A 17,016-nucleotide genomic window follows, 5' to 3' on the forward strand; every position below is an offset into this window, starting at 1 on the left:
GTTGCTGTGATAAAACACTCTGATCAAAAGCAATTTGGGGAGTAAAGGGTTTTATTTTAGCTTACACTTCCAGTCGTAATCCATCCTTGAGGTAAGCCAGGACAGGAACTCAAGGCAGGAACCATAGAGGAAGGCTGCTTACTGTTTCATGCTCAGCTAGGTTTCTTATACAGTCCAGGTCGACTTGCCTAGGGATGGTGCCACCCACAGTGGTCAGGGCCTTCTTACATCAATCAAGAAGATGCCCCCAAAGACATTCTCACAGTCCAATCTACTTGAGACAATTTTTAATTTTAATTTTTAGAGTCCCCCTTCCCAGGAGACTCTAGGTTGTGCCAAGTTGACAATAAAAACCACCACCACCACCACCACCACCACCACCACCACCATCACACACACACACACACATACATACATACACCTCACAGAGCAGTCAGGATAAATAAACAATATTTACAAATAAGTATTTAATAAAAGAGATTTTGGGCTGGAGAGTTGACTCAGTGGTTAAAAGCACTATTGCTCTTACAGAAGACCCAGGTTTTGTACCTGGCACCTACATGGTAGATCTCAACCATTTGTAACTCTAGTTTGAGGGGATCCAACATCCTCTTCCGATCTCTGTGGGAACCAGACATGTATGTGATGCACATATATACATGGAGGCAAAACATTCATATACATAAATCTAAATTTCTTTTAATAAAAAAGGGGGGCAAGAGAGTTGGCTTTGTAGTTAAGATCATGTACTGCTCTTGCAAAGGACCTGAGCAGTTCTGACCACCCAAGTTGGGCCACTTATACCAGCCTGTATCTCAGTTTCAGGAGATCTGATACCTTCTTCTAGCCTCTGGAAGTAACCACACACATGATACATCCGCACACATACACCCAGTTAAAAATCAAGCTTAAAACAGAAAGAAAACCACTTGATTAGCTTTGGGACGTCAATGGAGAAGACCAGTTTCCTTTTCAAATTACATAGCGTTTAGTTTCTGAGGGGTTGAGGATTTGGAAATGAAGAGTAAAGAGTACAATCCATGCTGCACTCAGATTTTTAATGTTTAACGTGAGTTTTTGGTTATTTTTCCTTCCCAGATATTGAGATCCTTCCTGAGACATTTGTTGGCATCGAATCAAAGGACCATAGGCTACAGAATGTCAAGGTCATTCTGCTGCTGCCTCGCTGTTCAGGACTGGGTGTTAGTAACCCAGTGGAATTTATTTTAAATGAACATGAAGGTACTTGTTTTGATTTCTAAATTAATGAAATTCGTTGACTATAACTCATCAATTTCAACATCAGAGAATTAATCTTAGTTTTTATTTTCTGTACTGCTCTTCAAATTAGTTGTATTTAGTGTACAAATGGCTTATATATATAGCTCTTTGAATGACTATTTCATAGAAACATGGAGACCAATATTAAATGTTTTCTATATTCCTTTTGAAAAACAATAAAAAACTAAACATAATTACCTTTATTGATGTTTCAATTTCAAGTCAAATGTTTTAATTTTATCAAATGCATTAGTAGGAATTTTCTTTAAAAATTTATATTGTTAGATATTTGATTGAAAAATAATGTGTCAACAGCAATATATGAAAAGTACCTATAGTGCTGTATTTAAAAGTATATATTTACTTTTCAAAATTTAGATACAAGTTTACTTCAAGATCTTTCTCAAGGCGGTCCACCAAAAAGTAAACTTCAGATTCTTGTTCAGCAGCAATATGAACAGCTAGCACATGCAATGAAATGTAAGTTTATCATTAGTGCTGGTTTATTAAAATACAGTGTTAGTCTTTGAATCGTGAACACACACTTCATTCATCTATTAGAATCAAGCAATCATTTGTGGACGACAAGCAAAATTTCAATCTTACTGTCTTCAAATGAAATATTCATTTTAATAAATTTAGTAAGTTTTAAAAATACATGCTTTACTCTCATAAACTCAGTTATCTAGTATAATTTAGTAATTAATCTGATGTAAAATAATTCTGTGCATCTATAACTTTACATTCATTTATTTATTTATACCTAGTCTTGCTGTATAGTCCAGCTGAGCTTGCCACAGTCTTCCAAGTGCTAGGGTTATAGGTCCGTGCTACCATACCCAGTTCATGAGTGCACACTTCCACTTTTCCTACTCTGTCCTGGGACTTCTCCATACCCGGTTCATGAGTGCACACTTCCGCCTTTCCTACTCTGTCCTGGGACTTCTCCATACCCAGTTCATGAGTGCACACTTCCGCCTTTCCTACTCTGTCCTGGGACTTCTCCATACCCAGTTCATGAGTGCACACTTCCGCCTTTCCTACTCTGTCCTGGGATTTCTCCATACCCAGTTCATGAGTGCACACTTCCGCCTTTCCTACTCTGTCCTGGGACTTCTCCTGTGGTGTGATTCTTCTCTTGTCATTCTGTCCATTCCTGACAACTTTTCAACAGTTTATTAAACGTTCTATGCTTTATTTTTTTTACTTATTTGGAGACAGGCTTTCATAGCCCAAGCCAGCCTGGAGCTCTCCTGCTTTTGCATACTGAGTTCTGGGATTACAGGTTTGCATTTCCAAGGCCAGTTAACCCAGCCTTCATTTCGGCATTCTTACTGTGGAGAGAAGAGAGGCGCAATTACAGGTAAAGACTAGATCTCCCAACTTGAAGTCTGAGCAACAACTCTTTTATTATTTTTTTTAGCTTTTAATTTTTTTTTAATTAAGAAATTATTCATTTTACATACCAACTACAGATTCCCCCCATCCCTCCTCCTGCTTATCCCAAGCCTTATCACCCAGCCCACCCCCACCCCCTCCTCCAAAAAGGCAAGGCCTCCTATGGGGAGTCGGCAGAGCCTGGTAGATTCAGTTGAGGCAGGTCTAAGCCCCTCCCCCTGCGTCAAGGCTGTACAAGGTGTCCCACCATAGATAATGGGCTCCAAAAAGCCAGCTCATGCACCGGGGATGGATCCTGATCCCACTGCCAGGGACCGCTTAAGCAGACCAAGCTACACGACTGTCTTGCTTATGCAGAGGGCCTAGTCCAGTCCCATGCAGGCTCTACACCTTTTGGTCCAAAGTTCATGAGTTCCCAGTAGCTTGGTTCGGTTTTATCTATAAGTTTCCCCATGATGATCTTGATGCCCCTTGCTCATAGAATTCAAGCTGAGCAACAACTCTTAAAGCACACACATCGCTTTTCAGTCACTCCATGCAGATCTGAGCACCACCACTGCTCTTCTACATTTGGATGCTAAGATCTAGACATCTGTGAGACTCTTAGCCAAACATGGTGGCCCAGGCCTGTGATCCTAGTACTTAGGAGGCACAGGTAGGAGGGTCAGTTATCATCGGCCACATAGCAAGTTTGAGGCCAGCCTGGGCTTCATGACATCCTGTCTCAAAAAGTAAACCAACAAATCAATGTGTTTTCTTTTACTTCGGTGTATATTTATTAAATGTCTCTGGTGTCAAAAAACTGCACATTAGGCTTATAAGTGAGAATCTATAGTTGGATTTTTTTTACTTTTTGCTCTCATGGGGGCCTGCCACCCAGCTCCCAAATAATCACATGGAGATTTATTCTTTCTTATGTATGCCCGGCCTCAGCTTGGCTTGTTGCTAACCAGCTTTTCTTAATTTTAAGTTATTCCATTTACCTTTTGCCTCTGGACTTTTACCTTTTTCTATTTCTGTATATCTTTTCTTTCCTTCTTATTCTGTGTCTGGCTGTATAGCTGTATAGCTGTATGGCTGTGTGGCTAAGTGGCTGGGTGGCTGGCCCTGTCATTCTCCTCTTCTCCTTTTCTTGTTCCTTCTCTTCTCTTTTTCTCCTATTTATTCTGGCTGCCTGGCAGCCCCGTCTATCCTTTCTCTTGCCTGGCTATTGGACATCCAGCTCCTTATTAGACCAATCAGGTGTTTTAGGCAGGCAAAGTAACACAGCTTCACAGAGTTAAACAAATGCAACATAAAAGAATGCAATACTTTACATCATTAAACAAATATTCCACAGCATAAAAGAATGTAACACATCTTTAAATAATATTCCACAACAAGAATACTTATGAAAACTCAAAGATGAGTCTGTAGGAACAGAACTTACTAATAATGATCCAGTGTTCATAAGGAAAAGTAAGACAAAACAGCATGAAGGAAGTCTTCCCTTGGAACTGAGCATGGACACAGCCATGGAATGAGTTGGGTGGAAGGTTAGGAGTTTGTAAGTAACATACTTTTACTAATGAACTTCTACTAAGTTTAATGGGGTATTCAAATCTTATTTTATTTTCTAAAAGGCATCATAAAGAATCACAAAAAGTGAAAAGTGGGGCTGGGGAGATTACTCAGTAAGAATGCTGTCTGAGTAAGCGTGAACATGTGAGTTTGAATCTCCAGTATTCATGTAAAAAGCTGGGCATGGCTGTGCATGTGCCTGGACTCCTGGACTCCAGAACTATGGTGGGGGCAGGGGCAGTAAGTAGGATCACTGCTGGCTGCCATCCTGTCTCCAGGCCTGTTGAGAGATCTGTCTGAAGGGAATAAAGCAGAGAGTGGTAGAATATACCACCTGCCATCCTGCACAGACCTCTGCACACATGCACATGTATGTAAGGAGGAGAGTGGTGGAATATACCACTTGCCGTCCTGCACAGACCTCTGCACACGTGCACATGTGTGTAAGGAGGAGAGTGGTGGAGTATACCACCTGCCATCCTGCACAGACCTCTGCACACGTGCACATGTACATACACCACACATTCATGCAAAAAAGCAAAGGATTTTAATGACATGGGATGTTCTATCATGCTAAAAAAACAGTATTTGGTAACTGTCACATTTTTGGGAAATATATATAGTAAATCAAGCTGTATAATTTCTTCATAAAACAATGTTAGGTAAAGTACTTAATTAGGGGGTTGACTCCAATTCTTGACAGAAATGACTCAAAGATCCATTTGAAATCAACAATGTGAATGATGGTCTGGTCCTCTTACTATTTATGAAAATACTTCAAATATATTTGGATGCTGGCTGAACAGTTATGAGTTACTAGTCACCTCACTATGTGCTTATTATTTGGTCCTCACAGAATCTTCTTCCTGAGCGTCTCTGCCTTTTTTGACCAAGGAAACGAGGGGAGGGAATCAGAGTTCCTCTTTCCCCTGCCATCTAAGCCTCACAGCCTTTTCATATCTCTCTGCTCCAAATTTGTCCAAACCCACATGCTTCTATCTCTAAACTAGCGAAGGCCGTTAAGTCAAGAAGCCCCCAAGGTCATTCCCCATCTCTGAGGTCTGCGTAGCCCTTGTCTGCCCTCCTCTCCCAGTCTGTGCTCACTGGAACGAGAATGGACAGGAATCCCCTACACTGTAGCTTTTCAGAGTTAAAGGTGGACATGGAGGTTCTGCAGCTCCCCCCGCCCCCACACTGTCATTCAGTTAGTGACAGTATCAGCAGACCTCCAAGAAAAGTGATATGATAATGTGCTGTATTTATTGTGTGTGGACTACATGGGTCACGATAACCAAATTCTTGTTTGTATAGTCTAGCTGAATTTACTTACTGGTCACTGCTTACAGAACGAATACAAGCTCTGTTGTAAAGGAGAGCCATTCAGGGGGGACAGTGAGCAGGTAAGGGTGCTTGCCTCTGAGCCCGATGAATTGAGTCTGATGCCTGCCTGGTACCTCCATGGTGGAAGGAGAGAATCAGTTTCCACAAGTTGTCCTCTGACCTCCACGTGTGTGCCATGGCACACACACAAATGTAATTTTTAAAATCAAAAATAAAGGGGACGTACTTAAGCATCCGTAGAAGTCATTTCCATCACTGTCTGGTGGTACTCGTTAACAATGTGTGTCTGGGAACAGCAGATTTGCACTAGGTCACCCTATTGATTCTGTCTTCTTTCGATACAGTTACTAAAGTGCAGGCAGTTGTTTACTGCACATGTTCTGTTTATACAGAAGAAAACGAAGCTGTTGTTATGAAGGCACTGGAATGTCAAACCCAAGGGATTAAAATACAGCCTTACAGGTACGGAAATGACACCAACCACTGTCACACAAAGATTTGGAAAAGACAAGTATGATTTTTAGAGTTATATAAGTATAATACTTTTTTTGTTTTTTTTGTTTTTCGAGACAGGGTTTCTCTGTGTAGCTTTGTGCCTTTCCTGGAACTCATTCTGTAGCCCAGGCTGGCCTCAAACTCACAGAGATCCGCCTGCCTCTGCCTCCCGAGTGCTGGGATTAAAGGCGTGTGCCACCCCTGCCTGGCAAGTATTATGCTTTTTTTTTTTAGGATTTAATAAGATGAAACAGCCTAAATTCGTACAGCTTTAAAGTGGATTCTATAGAGCTTTTGAATGAACACTTTAATAGTTTTATATGTGTTTCATATGTGTGTGTGTGTGTGTGTGTGTGTGTGTGTACATACAGATGTTGAAGGGTGACTTGAAGGAGTCACTTCTGTCACCACCATGTGGGTCTCAGGGACTGAACTCAGGTCACTAGACCTGGCAGCAGCAGTTTTTTCCACCACACTGTAACACTAGTTCATGAACATTGCATTGAACATAAAAGGAGTCTTCTGGTTTTGTTATTGTAAAGCTAAAGGCATTTGACTTCGGTTTGGCTGATTCCTGAATAAACTGGGTCCAAATTTCATGTCCTTCTTAGATACATGTATTATTCCACAGAGGAAAAATAAGTATACAAAGTATTTTTAGAAAGTAGACAGAAAACTGGATGTTTATTATCTTAAGCTCTTTTAGTATTTTATACCCCCTGGGACATTGGTAAAATTGACGTAGATGTCTATGGCAGCTTCCAGATAAACTACAGCAGTAGAGTTGGGATAGCGAGAGGCATTAATACTAACTACAACCTGAGCTATGATGGTTCACATTCCAGTCTCCAGCCCTTGGAAGGCTGAGGCAGGAGAGTTGCCGCAAGTCTGAGGCCAGCCTGGGCTACTTAGAGAGACCTATCTCAAAAAACTGACGCTACAGGTCTGGGGATATAGCTCAGTTGTAGAGTGCTTGAGGTTCTTGGTTTAATCTCCAGTACTGCCCAAACACACACTAAATAACTCTGACCTCCTAACTTCTTTCCCATTTTTCATTTCATAAACTGACAAGTTAATCACACCAACATTTTCTCTCTTGCTGACTTTCTTATTTAGAAGCTTCTGTTGATAGTTGTTCTAGTTAGGGTTTCTGTTGTTGTGAGGAAACACCATGACCAAAAGCAAGTTGGGGCTCCCACTTCCACATTGTAGTCCATCATTGAAGGAAGTCAGGGCAGGAACCCGGAGGCAGGAGCCGACGCAGAGGCCATGGAGGGAGCTGCTTAGTACCTTGCTCATCATGGCTTGCTCAGCCTGCTTTCCTATAGAACCCAGGACCACCATGCCAGGGGTGGCACCACCCACAATGGGCTGGGCCCTCCCCCATCAATCACTGATTAAGAAACTGCCCTCCAGCGGGATCTTATGGAGGTATTTTCTTTCTCAATTGAAGTTTCCTCTTTTCAGTTGATTCTAGCTCTTGTCAAGTTGACAGAAAAGTAGACAGCCCAACTGACCCCCTGACAACTTGATACATAGACACATGACTGTTAAGCTATGCCCTTTCCTTCCTTGTTCATCCTTGAATACCAACATTACAATATAAACATTTCAAATTTTAAAAGTCCCGCAGTTGAAAAATTTAAACACTTAAAAAGTCAGTATCTTTTAAATATTCAGAATCTTTAAAATATTCCATCTCTTTTCAAATCCAAAGTCTGTAAAAATTCCAAAATCTCTTTAAAAGTTCATCTCTCAACTATTACAAAATCAAAATTAAGTTAAATAATTTCTCACTTCAAGAGGGAAGAACCAGGGAACAGTCACCATCTTAAGAAAGAAAAACCGAACTCCAAGACTGTACAAGTCAACGTCCAATACTTTGGACTTACATCTTCAGGCTCCTCCCAAGGGGTGTGGCCACTTCTCTGGCTCCACCCTCTGCAGCACACACAGCTTGTCTTCTAACTCCACGGCTGCTGCTTTCTTGGCCATGGTCCCAGGGGACTGGCATCCAGCTGCACTCTCCCCGATAGCCTCTCCTGGGTTCTCTTCATGGTACCAAGACTCATCTTCTCTATGTGACCCCTTCAGTCCTGGGCCTTTGACTGCTACTCAGGCTGCATCTTCACCAAAGGCCTCTCCTGGCTTCTCACAGTGCCAAGCCTCAGCAGCTCTCCATGGCCCCTTCATGCCTTCAAAACCAGTACCACCTGGGTGACAACCAGTACCATCTGGGTGGCTCTTGGTGTGAGGGACCAAGTTCAGCTGCCAGAGTGAGGTACAACCGTGGCCGCCTCTGGAACACAGCTTCTGTGTGCTGACTCTGGGGAAACACTTTCCAGAAGATTCCACCCCAGTGATGTTGGGCTCTTCTTAATCACCACTGTTTTCTCAGCTCCACCGACCAGCATCAATTAACCCAGCAAAGCAAAGACTTCACTTCAGTGGCACCAGTCTTTTGTTAACCACAGCTGACTCTTCTGCCCCAGATGACCAGAACCACAGAATTTTAATTCAAAATAGTAAATATGCAAGCGCCCTGATAGTCTTAATACACACTACAATGTTTAATAACTCTGAAGTTGATAGCTAACATTTTTCATTGCAAATTTAGATAGTTGTAAAATGTATTTTCCCAGAATATTTATTATTTCTAAAATATTATAGATTTTTAAATATGTTCCTCTTAATACAAAAAATTCTACTAAATATTTAGACTTACAGTAAGCTTTGTTATTTGGCCTATGGAAAAATGATAAATTTATTACTTGTTTTGTATCTAGCTTTCATTTTCAAAATCAAATTTACCTTGCCAGAGGAGTCTTAACTTATTCTTTGATTCAAATGAACATATTAATATGATTTTGTGACTTAAAAATTTTAATCTAAGATACATAGAAATAAAGATTCACATGAATAGAAGACATAACATGGAAAAAAAAACTCTTTCTTTAGGGAGTAGTTGACAAAAACTGAGGAGATCTCTGCTAGAACCCCACTGGTCACCAGGCAGTTAGTAAAGAGCAAACACACTCAACCTATCTAACAGAAGAGGGGGAATGTAACCAAGGGGAACAACCGTCTCCTCATCCTGCACCCAACAGTTCTGAAGCTGTGGGGAACACACTTATGAAAGTGGATATCTTACAATACCAGCTGGAGAGGGAAGGTGAGGAGAGGAAAAACGGGTCTGTAGTTCAAGAACAGAGCTTCACAGAATCTGACACCCTCTTAAAAATCCCCACCTTGGGCTGGAGAGATAGCTCAGTGGTTAAGAGGGCTTGATGTGCAGCCCTGAGCAGCGGAGTTCAGATCCCGGTGCTCACATAACAAGCACCGAGGAGGCTGGGACAGGATGATCTCTAGTTCAACAACAGCCTGGGTTATGTTGTGTCTTAGTCAGGGTTTCTACTGTTGCAACAAAGCACCAGGACCAAAGAGCAAGTTGGGGAGGACAGAGTTTATTTATACCTCAACATTGCTGTTCATCACTGAAGGAAGTCAGGACAGGAACTCAAACAGGGCAGGAACCTGGAGACAGGAGCTGATGCAGAGGCCATGGAGGGGTGCTGCTTATTGGCTTGCTCAGCCTGCTCTCTTATAGAACCCAGGACCACCAGCCCATGGATGGCACCATCTAGACTGGGCTGGGCCCTCCCCCATTGATCAGTAAATGAGAAAATGCCTTCCAGCTGGATCTCATGGAGGCATTTCCTCAACTGAGGCTCCTTGCTCTCTGATGACTCTAGCTTGTGTCAAGTTGACACACAAAACCAGCCAGCACATATAACAACAAACAAACGCACTTTCACTTACCCAAACTCTGCTCGGTATGAGAGAAGGAAGTCACACTCCTGGGTTGTTCCTTTGTTGACCTCCCTAGAGATTTTAATCTTGTACTAAATAAGATAGGTAGCAGTTAAGTGAGAAAGGGCATTGTGAGTGGAGCATAGGGAAATTTGGCTGTAATACAGTTTCTGTTATTATGTGCCTCAGTCGGTCTTTGTTGGGACTGAACATACTTAACACATGAATAGTACTTGGTCCAGAGATGCTGCAGGATATTTTATCACACTGTGTGAAGATGTGTTGCTGTTTTGCCTTGTCTGCCTAAGGCACCTGATTGTTTTAATAAAAAGTTGAATGAATGGCCAATAGCTAGGCAGGTGAGGTTATGCAGGACTTCTGGGCAGAAAGAGGAACTCAGGGAGATGAATTTAGGTGCATGAGAGATGCCCGTGAGACACGGAGGAAGTTGTATGTACAGAATGGAGGAGAGGTAAAAAGCCACGTGGCAGAACATAGATGAATAGAGACAGGTTAATTTAAGTTATAAGAGCTGGTTGGGAAGAAGCTGAAGCTAGGCCAAGCATTGGTAATTAATAATATGTCTCTGTGTCATTATTTGGGGGCTGGTGGTCCCAAAGAAAGTCCAACTACACAGAGAAAATAGTCAACATTTTTAAATTGCCATGATTATTAATTTGTACATTGCATGTTCATATACTTAGCTGCTTTCCAATATATATTTCCATATATATTAAGAGTATATGTCTTCATATAAATTACATGTTTCACATTATTGCTTGCTTTTTCTTTTTCTATTTCCTCCCCTTCTTTCTTTCTTCCCTTCTTTTCCAGTACTGGAGACTGGACATAGGGCTTTACACTTGTAACCGCAATCCTACCTCCCGTACCATTTCATTTTTAATGTTTTCTTTTTCATTAAAAACTTGAACCCTTTCCTTTACATGTATTTACTCATGCATGGCTCTGGAGGTCCAAAATCCTAAAACCTCCTCTGTTGACAGGGTTAGTTCCTTGGGAAGCCTGTGGTGGAGACCATTCCACGCTTTTGGTAGTTGCTGGCAGTCCTCGGCATTTAGTTCACAGCTGAGTCTCAGCTTCTGGGTTCATGCAGCCCCTTCCTTGTATGTTGGGGTGTCTTTCTTTTCTTACAGGAACTCCAGTATTAGATTTGGGGTTCTCTAACTCCAAGTGGATCTATTCTCCAACAAGGTTGCATCTTGTGATATATTGTGTACTCTAATAAACTTGCTTGAGGATCAGAGGACAGAGCCAGCCACTAGATTAGACAGAGGCCAAACAGTGGTGGTACACACCCTTAATCCTATCACTGGGAGGCAGAGATCTGTTTGGATCTCTGTGAGTTCAAGGCCACACTGGAAACAGAGCCAGGCAGTGGTGGCACACACCTTTAATCCCAGTACTGAGAAGCACACATGCCTTTAACCTCAGGAAGTGGCATGGCTGGGCCGAGAAAGGTATATAAGGCGCGAGGAAACAGGAACTAAGGCAGTTCAGCTGAGATCCTTTTGGGTGAGGACTCAGAGGCTTTCAGTCTGAGGAAACAGGATCAGCTGAGGAGTTGGTGAGGTGAGGTTGGCTGTGGCTTGCTTGCATCTCTGATCCTCATGCAAGTTTATTAGGGTATACAATATATCACCTCATTGAGGTTTTGAGTGGACTTAAATTTATTGGGTGGGGGTTGCTGTTCATCACACAACAGTCTATTTATTCTGTGGATGCCCAAAATTTACACTTTTCATTTACAAAATACATTTACTCTACCCCAACATCTCCAAAGGTCTTCATCCATTCCAAGATTATAAATCTGCATCCTCATATTATCATTTAAAAAACAAAAACAAACAAACAAAAAACAAATGTCACCATCTAGATCAGAGGTGAACAAGACTCTGAGTGCGGTAATAGTTTATATTTAAAGAAATAGGTTATAAACTGGAATTCAGAAACCATTCTGTAGGATCAATTTCTGTGAAGATGACTTGTCTAGTCTTACTTATGAATTACTACTATCATTAGAATGCATGAATGTAGCTAAATGTAGTAGCATTTTAAACAATTATATGTTGAATACCTAGTATGTGCCAGCCACTCTACTAGATACTAGCAATTTATCAGTGGAATATTTGTACACACATGAGGTATTGGGGTGGGGATGGAATGCAAGTCTATACAGAGTTCACTTATGTTTCATATGCTTCTTATACAGAAAGCCCAAGGGTACCTTTTGACAATATTTCATGTATTAGTGTTCTGAGTGTGACCTGACACCTGAGGTCCAATGTGGACCATTCTACTGTGGCATCAAGTCAGCATAAAAAAAAAAAAAATACTTGGCTGGGAGTGATACTGAGTACATTTGATCCCGGAACTCTGGAGGCAGAAGCAGGTGGATCTCTGAGCTTGAGGCTAGCCTGGCTGACATAGTTCTAGGCTAGCCAGGGCTACATAGTGTGACCCTGTCTCAAAACTCAAACAAAAGATGGGCTTCTGTGAACAGTAGACCTCAGGTGATCTGGTGAGGCTGTGTCTCCTCAGAAACCGAGGGCTGGCTGTATGGTTGGTCAGAGGAAGAATTAGTTCTCCTCCACGATTTGCTGTCCTGTTTTTCTTCAGCACCATCACATGACAGACTCTCCGATGAGTTATTTGAGGTCATGTATGTCTGCCCCTTTCCCAAGGGACATGTCCTTACTCACCTGTTGTCCCAGCCACATGGGAAATACTTGCTGACACAGCGTGATTTTTGGGTACCATGGCTCTTCCTTGTTCTCTGTTCTGTTCATGCTCTTCACTACTTTAGAACTACTAACTCGTCAAGACGCAGCATTGGTGGCCCACTTCTGTGGAGGCCTCCTCTTTGCACTCTCCAGGGTAACGTTAGCTGCTCCTTACTTCTAGCTTCCTGTAGGATCTCTTTCTGCTTGTCTCGGCATTCATTCTTGGCCTTTTTTGTATTATTGGAAGTTGATTTATTTCCCTACTATGTAAACTAAGTGAGTTACAGTTCTATTCATGGGCTTTGCACCTAGTAGGCAAATAATGAAATAATTATACCTTTTAAATTGGTTTTAAATTTCACAATAGACAAGATGAACGAAGTATTCCTGATGCTTTAATTCATGTGGATGGTGTTTCATTGCTTTGATTAGATATATTTCAACCCTCAAACATGGAAACATAAGTATGTTATCAAAATAGTATTACAGCAGTCATATGTTTAGTAACATAGTATGAACATAAACATCTTATTTATAAATGATATTAAATATACTTATAAACATGTTAATAGTTAAGTTTTTCTATTTGTGTTAGAAAGTCTTTATTATATACTTTTCTTTTGTGACAGAGGCTCTCATATACCTTGGGCTGGCCTCAAATTCACTGTGTAGTTGAGAATGACCTTGAGCTTTGTGTGTGTGTGTGTGTGTGTGTGTGTGTGTGTGTGGTATAGTCTTGAACTGTGTGTGTATAGTATAGTCTTGAACTGTGTGTGTGTGTGTGTAGTGTAGTCTTGAACTTTGTGTGTGTGTGTGTGTGTGTGTGTGTGTGTGTGTGAGTGCACAAGCCATCGAGCACATGTGGTCAGAGGACAACATGGGGGTCATTTGGGTTCTCCCGTGTGCCCCAGAATTGAACGCAGGCATCAGATTCCTGCTTCTGCCTGCTGCACCGTCTCCCCAGCCCTGCTGGTGTTTGTTGCTGTTGCTGTTTGCTCTGAGATAGGATCTTCCATAGCCAGGTACTACGTGGATAACTACGACCTTGAACTTCTGCCCCTCCTGCCCTCCTTCCCAAGTCTGTCACTGTGCCCAGTTGTACAGTGCTCAGGACTCAACCCACAGCTTCCTGTGTGTCAGGGACGCATGTGACCCCGAGTCACAGCTCCAGTCCTGTGCGAGACAGTTGTCATTTGTGATTGCTGCACTCCCGTTTCCATAACGTGTTAATCCTTAGCGAGGCTTTTGGCTCGTTACGAGGTTATTCTTGGCACAGTTATTTAGAGACTTTGGAAGGATAATAAATTATGAGCTAACATGAAATACTGAGCTTTCAATTTAAGATCTGGGGGAAGACAGCTTTAACATTTTTTCTTATTTGAGATTTTTTACTTAAGTGACTGGTAAAACAGAAACTAGAGGTGAAGAACACTCTCTTCCTCTCTTGGATCAATAGTCATCTGAACTGTTGACTGTCTCTTTTCTCCACTGCAGACTCAGTCCCCCCGTTCTTCCACTGTGCTCCCTAAAAGAAATACAATTGTCTATGGACAAGTTTTTCAGAGTGGAACCATCCGATGTTACCAATGGTTGTTTCCTTTCTATTTTAACAAGAGAGGTAAGAAGGAAGAAAAATCCGAATCCATGACATACCTTGCAATTGAAAACAACACACTCATCATTGGGACCCACTCCATGACCATGTTCCCATGGTTGCTAAGATCATCACTGTGCAGCACACAGTCTCTGCTCTCCACGCTTCTCCTCAGTGTCCTCTTTGACCCATCCACTCCTACCTCTCCAGCAGTTTGCCAACTGTCTAGTGTATCTTCCTTAACATATAAGAAATAAGCAATGTAATTCATATGAGGTTTGTAAATGGGGGAGTTGAACTGAGGAAAAAAAGTTATTTGCTGGGGCTTATGCATTATGTTAGGGACTAAGGCCTAAAAACCATTTCCTTTAGTATGTTTTAATTTTCACGAAATCACCGACCAATATTTAAGATTTGCACACTGATGGTGGCCTCTCACATTAAGAGCTACGGCTTTCATTGCAGCGAGATCCCTCCGAGACAGTGTCTGTGAAGGATGTTCTGGCCCGAGCTGCAGCTAAAGGTCTACTGGATGGGGTTGACGTTGGGAAGTCATTGAAACGGGAGAAGAGGAGGAAGAAATCCAAAACATCACTGCCCAAAGCTTCTGCTAATGATAACAATGGCATCCAAATGAAAATCACCGAGTTCCTGAATCGAGAAGGTAAACTGAGTACTTTTCGAGGCGAGGTATTAACAGTAAAAACACCTCTCCCACCAAAAACTGTGTCTCAAGTGGGCACTTCCTCCCAGGTTAGAAAACCTGGCAGGCCTGCCACCAACAATACTTTAGTGACCACACTGATGAAGACCACTTGTCCTCCCAGGCCAGAAGAACGGCCAACGAACTTGAGACGAACTCGGCCAGAAGGCAGAGTGATTCCTCTGAAATCTGTGGAGATTGCATTGCCTCCAGTGATGTTCCCAATCTCGAGTCCCCAGGGGGTCAGAGCTCAGATCCCAGCCAACAATTTTTACTACCGCTTGGTTGGATCGAAGGCTGCTCTGCCTGGCTATGTTCCCCCATCACCACCCAGAAGAGGGGAGAAGTCTAAGGAAAGCACCCCCTCCTCCTTTCTCAAACACCCTAAGCCATGGCTTTGACCGCGGCCCTTCTTCTTCCAGGGTGGCTGGGAGTTCCTTACATTTAGACACTGTTACACAAGGTACTGGGGCCTTGGGTAGCTTAGTATCTTCTAGTGCAATTTTACCTCCAGAGAATGAAGACAGATGAGAACTACTAACGGAGGGGACTGAGTGAGCGAACGGAGGTCTCATCAGCTCAGAGCTAATCTGTTTTAGGATGCCCAGTTTCTGGCTGGATCAGCTGGTAGAACTTGGCTCACTCCAGGGAGTCTGAAGTGCGGACCAAGCAGCTGTCTTACTTGAAGGGAGCCGAGGATACCTCCGGGCAGACTGCTCTGCAGACTTCCTTGAGGGGCTTGGGAGAAGTCCTCAGATACAAAGAATGCTGTCCCCTCCTGCCCGCTCCAGCTCCAGCCAGGAACCTGAACCCACTCCTTAGCCAGGCAGTTACTGTGTGTAGTTGAAGCCTCTTGAATCCCAGTTGAGGCTAGCTTTTTCCTTTAGCATATCCCACTGTTCCTGAAACAGTGCATGCCAGGAGGTTCTGTAATGGACTGAGCTTTTTGAGTAGGAGGACAGGAAATGTGTGCAGTCCAGCCGTCCATACAAAAAAGAGGTTTCTGGAGAATTTCCAGAATCCCTCCTTCTGTTTATGCCAAACATTGTTGGAAAAAGGACAGCGAGCCAATTTCTACCTAATTATTCTTGTTCTGAGAAAGAGGCCTAACTGTTGAACACAAGCAATGTATCATTGAAAAAACTCCCAAGATTTCTGATTCTATGCAATGATCAAGTGACAGAGCCGAATGTATAGGTCATTTCGATGGCACACGGTGACCAAACCTTGGTAACTCATTTCTGACGCACAATTAAAATATATTGTAGCACTATGTTAATACATTAAATGTCAATTACTTTTAGCTATATTAACAATTGCCTACCAATATTGACATGATTATCGTTTCTGGGTCTGGTTTTTTTTCATCATGGCAACAGAAATTGTTTGACACTAAATAAAGTTATGACTAAAAGTCTTATTTTTAAAGAGTTCCAACACATTCGGAATTTGAACACAAAGCTTTCTCTGCAGAATTCAGCTGTGGAGAATGGGTGAGTGCTAAACGCTCGTTTTAGGTGGTAGCACCTTTGTAGACTGGGGTCTGTTTTTAGCTCTGCTGGCCTTTCCTGGCTCACCTCAAGTGGGAAGCACAAAGGATTGGTGGGTTTAGTTCTCACAGGACAGTTTTCTTTCAGCCAAAGATTGAACTTTTCATTAAAATTTGTGAGTGAAGAAAATGAGCTTATATTTCAAGAGGTTTATATTTCTATTCCAAAGAAATCATCTTAGTTATGACTCTTAAAATGCACAGAACGTAGGAAACAGGTTCCTTCCCAGTTTCGGTCTGGCCTGAGCTACATAGTAAGATCCTGTCTGGGCTGGGATGTGGCTCAGTGGTAGAGCCCTTGTTTAGCATGCTCTGGGTGTCATTTTCCATCCCCAGACTTACAAAACACAACCCCACACTGCTTCCATTGCTTAGATGTTTTACCGACATATAAAATACATCTCTCTTTAAATTATGTGTTTTGAGGTGCAGCCTAACCAATCAGAGGAGCTGCTATTTCATCCCGGTAATGGGAGCTCAGGCTGAAAACCATTCCACCTGGTTTGAGATTTTGATTTTCAAGTGTATTTTCTGGGTTAACTCT

The 17,016-nt window shown here is 42.2% G+C and overlaps 1 protein-coding gene across 8 annotated transcripts in view; it reads left to right on the forward strand.

Annotated features, from left to right (window-relative positions):
* Nsun7 (NOP2/Sun RNA methyltransferase family member 7) overlaps positions 1-17,016 on the forward strand; it is a 51,857-nt gene that overhangs the window by 26,778 nt on the left and 8,063 nt on the right. For 7 of the 8 annotated variants that reach the window (XM_059275923.1, XM_059275922.1, XM_059275926.1 and 4 more), the window contains 5 exons: positions 1,099-1,242; positions 1,660-1,761; positions 5,925-6,042; positions 14,121-14,244; positions 14,686-16,337. In XM_059275923.1, coding sequence (XP_059131906.1) covers positions 1,099-1,242; positions 1,660-1,761; positions 5,925-6,042; positions 14,121-14,244; positions 14,686-15,324 — 1,127 coding nt within the window. In that variant the 3' untranslated portion in view covers positions 15,325-16,337. Of the gene's footprint in view, positions 1-1,098; positions 1,243-1,659; positions 1,762-5,924; positions 6,043-14,120; positions 14,245-14,685; positions 16,338-17,016 lie in introns of those variants that run through there. The other variant, XM_059275925.1, reaches the window with a different exon arrangement.

This window comes from Peromyscus eremicus, chromosome 10 (assembly GCF_949786415.1).
Source record: "Peromyscus eremicus chromosome 10, PerEre_H2_v1, whole genome shotgun sequence".
NCBI lineage: Eukaryota > Metazoa > Chordata > Mammalia > Rodentia > Cricetidae > Peromyscus > Peromyscus eremicus.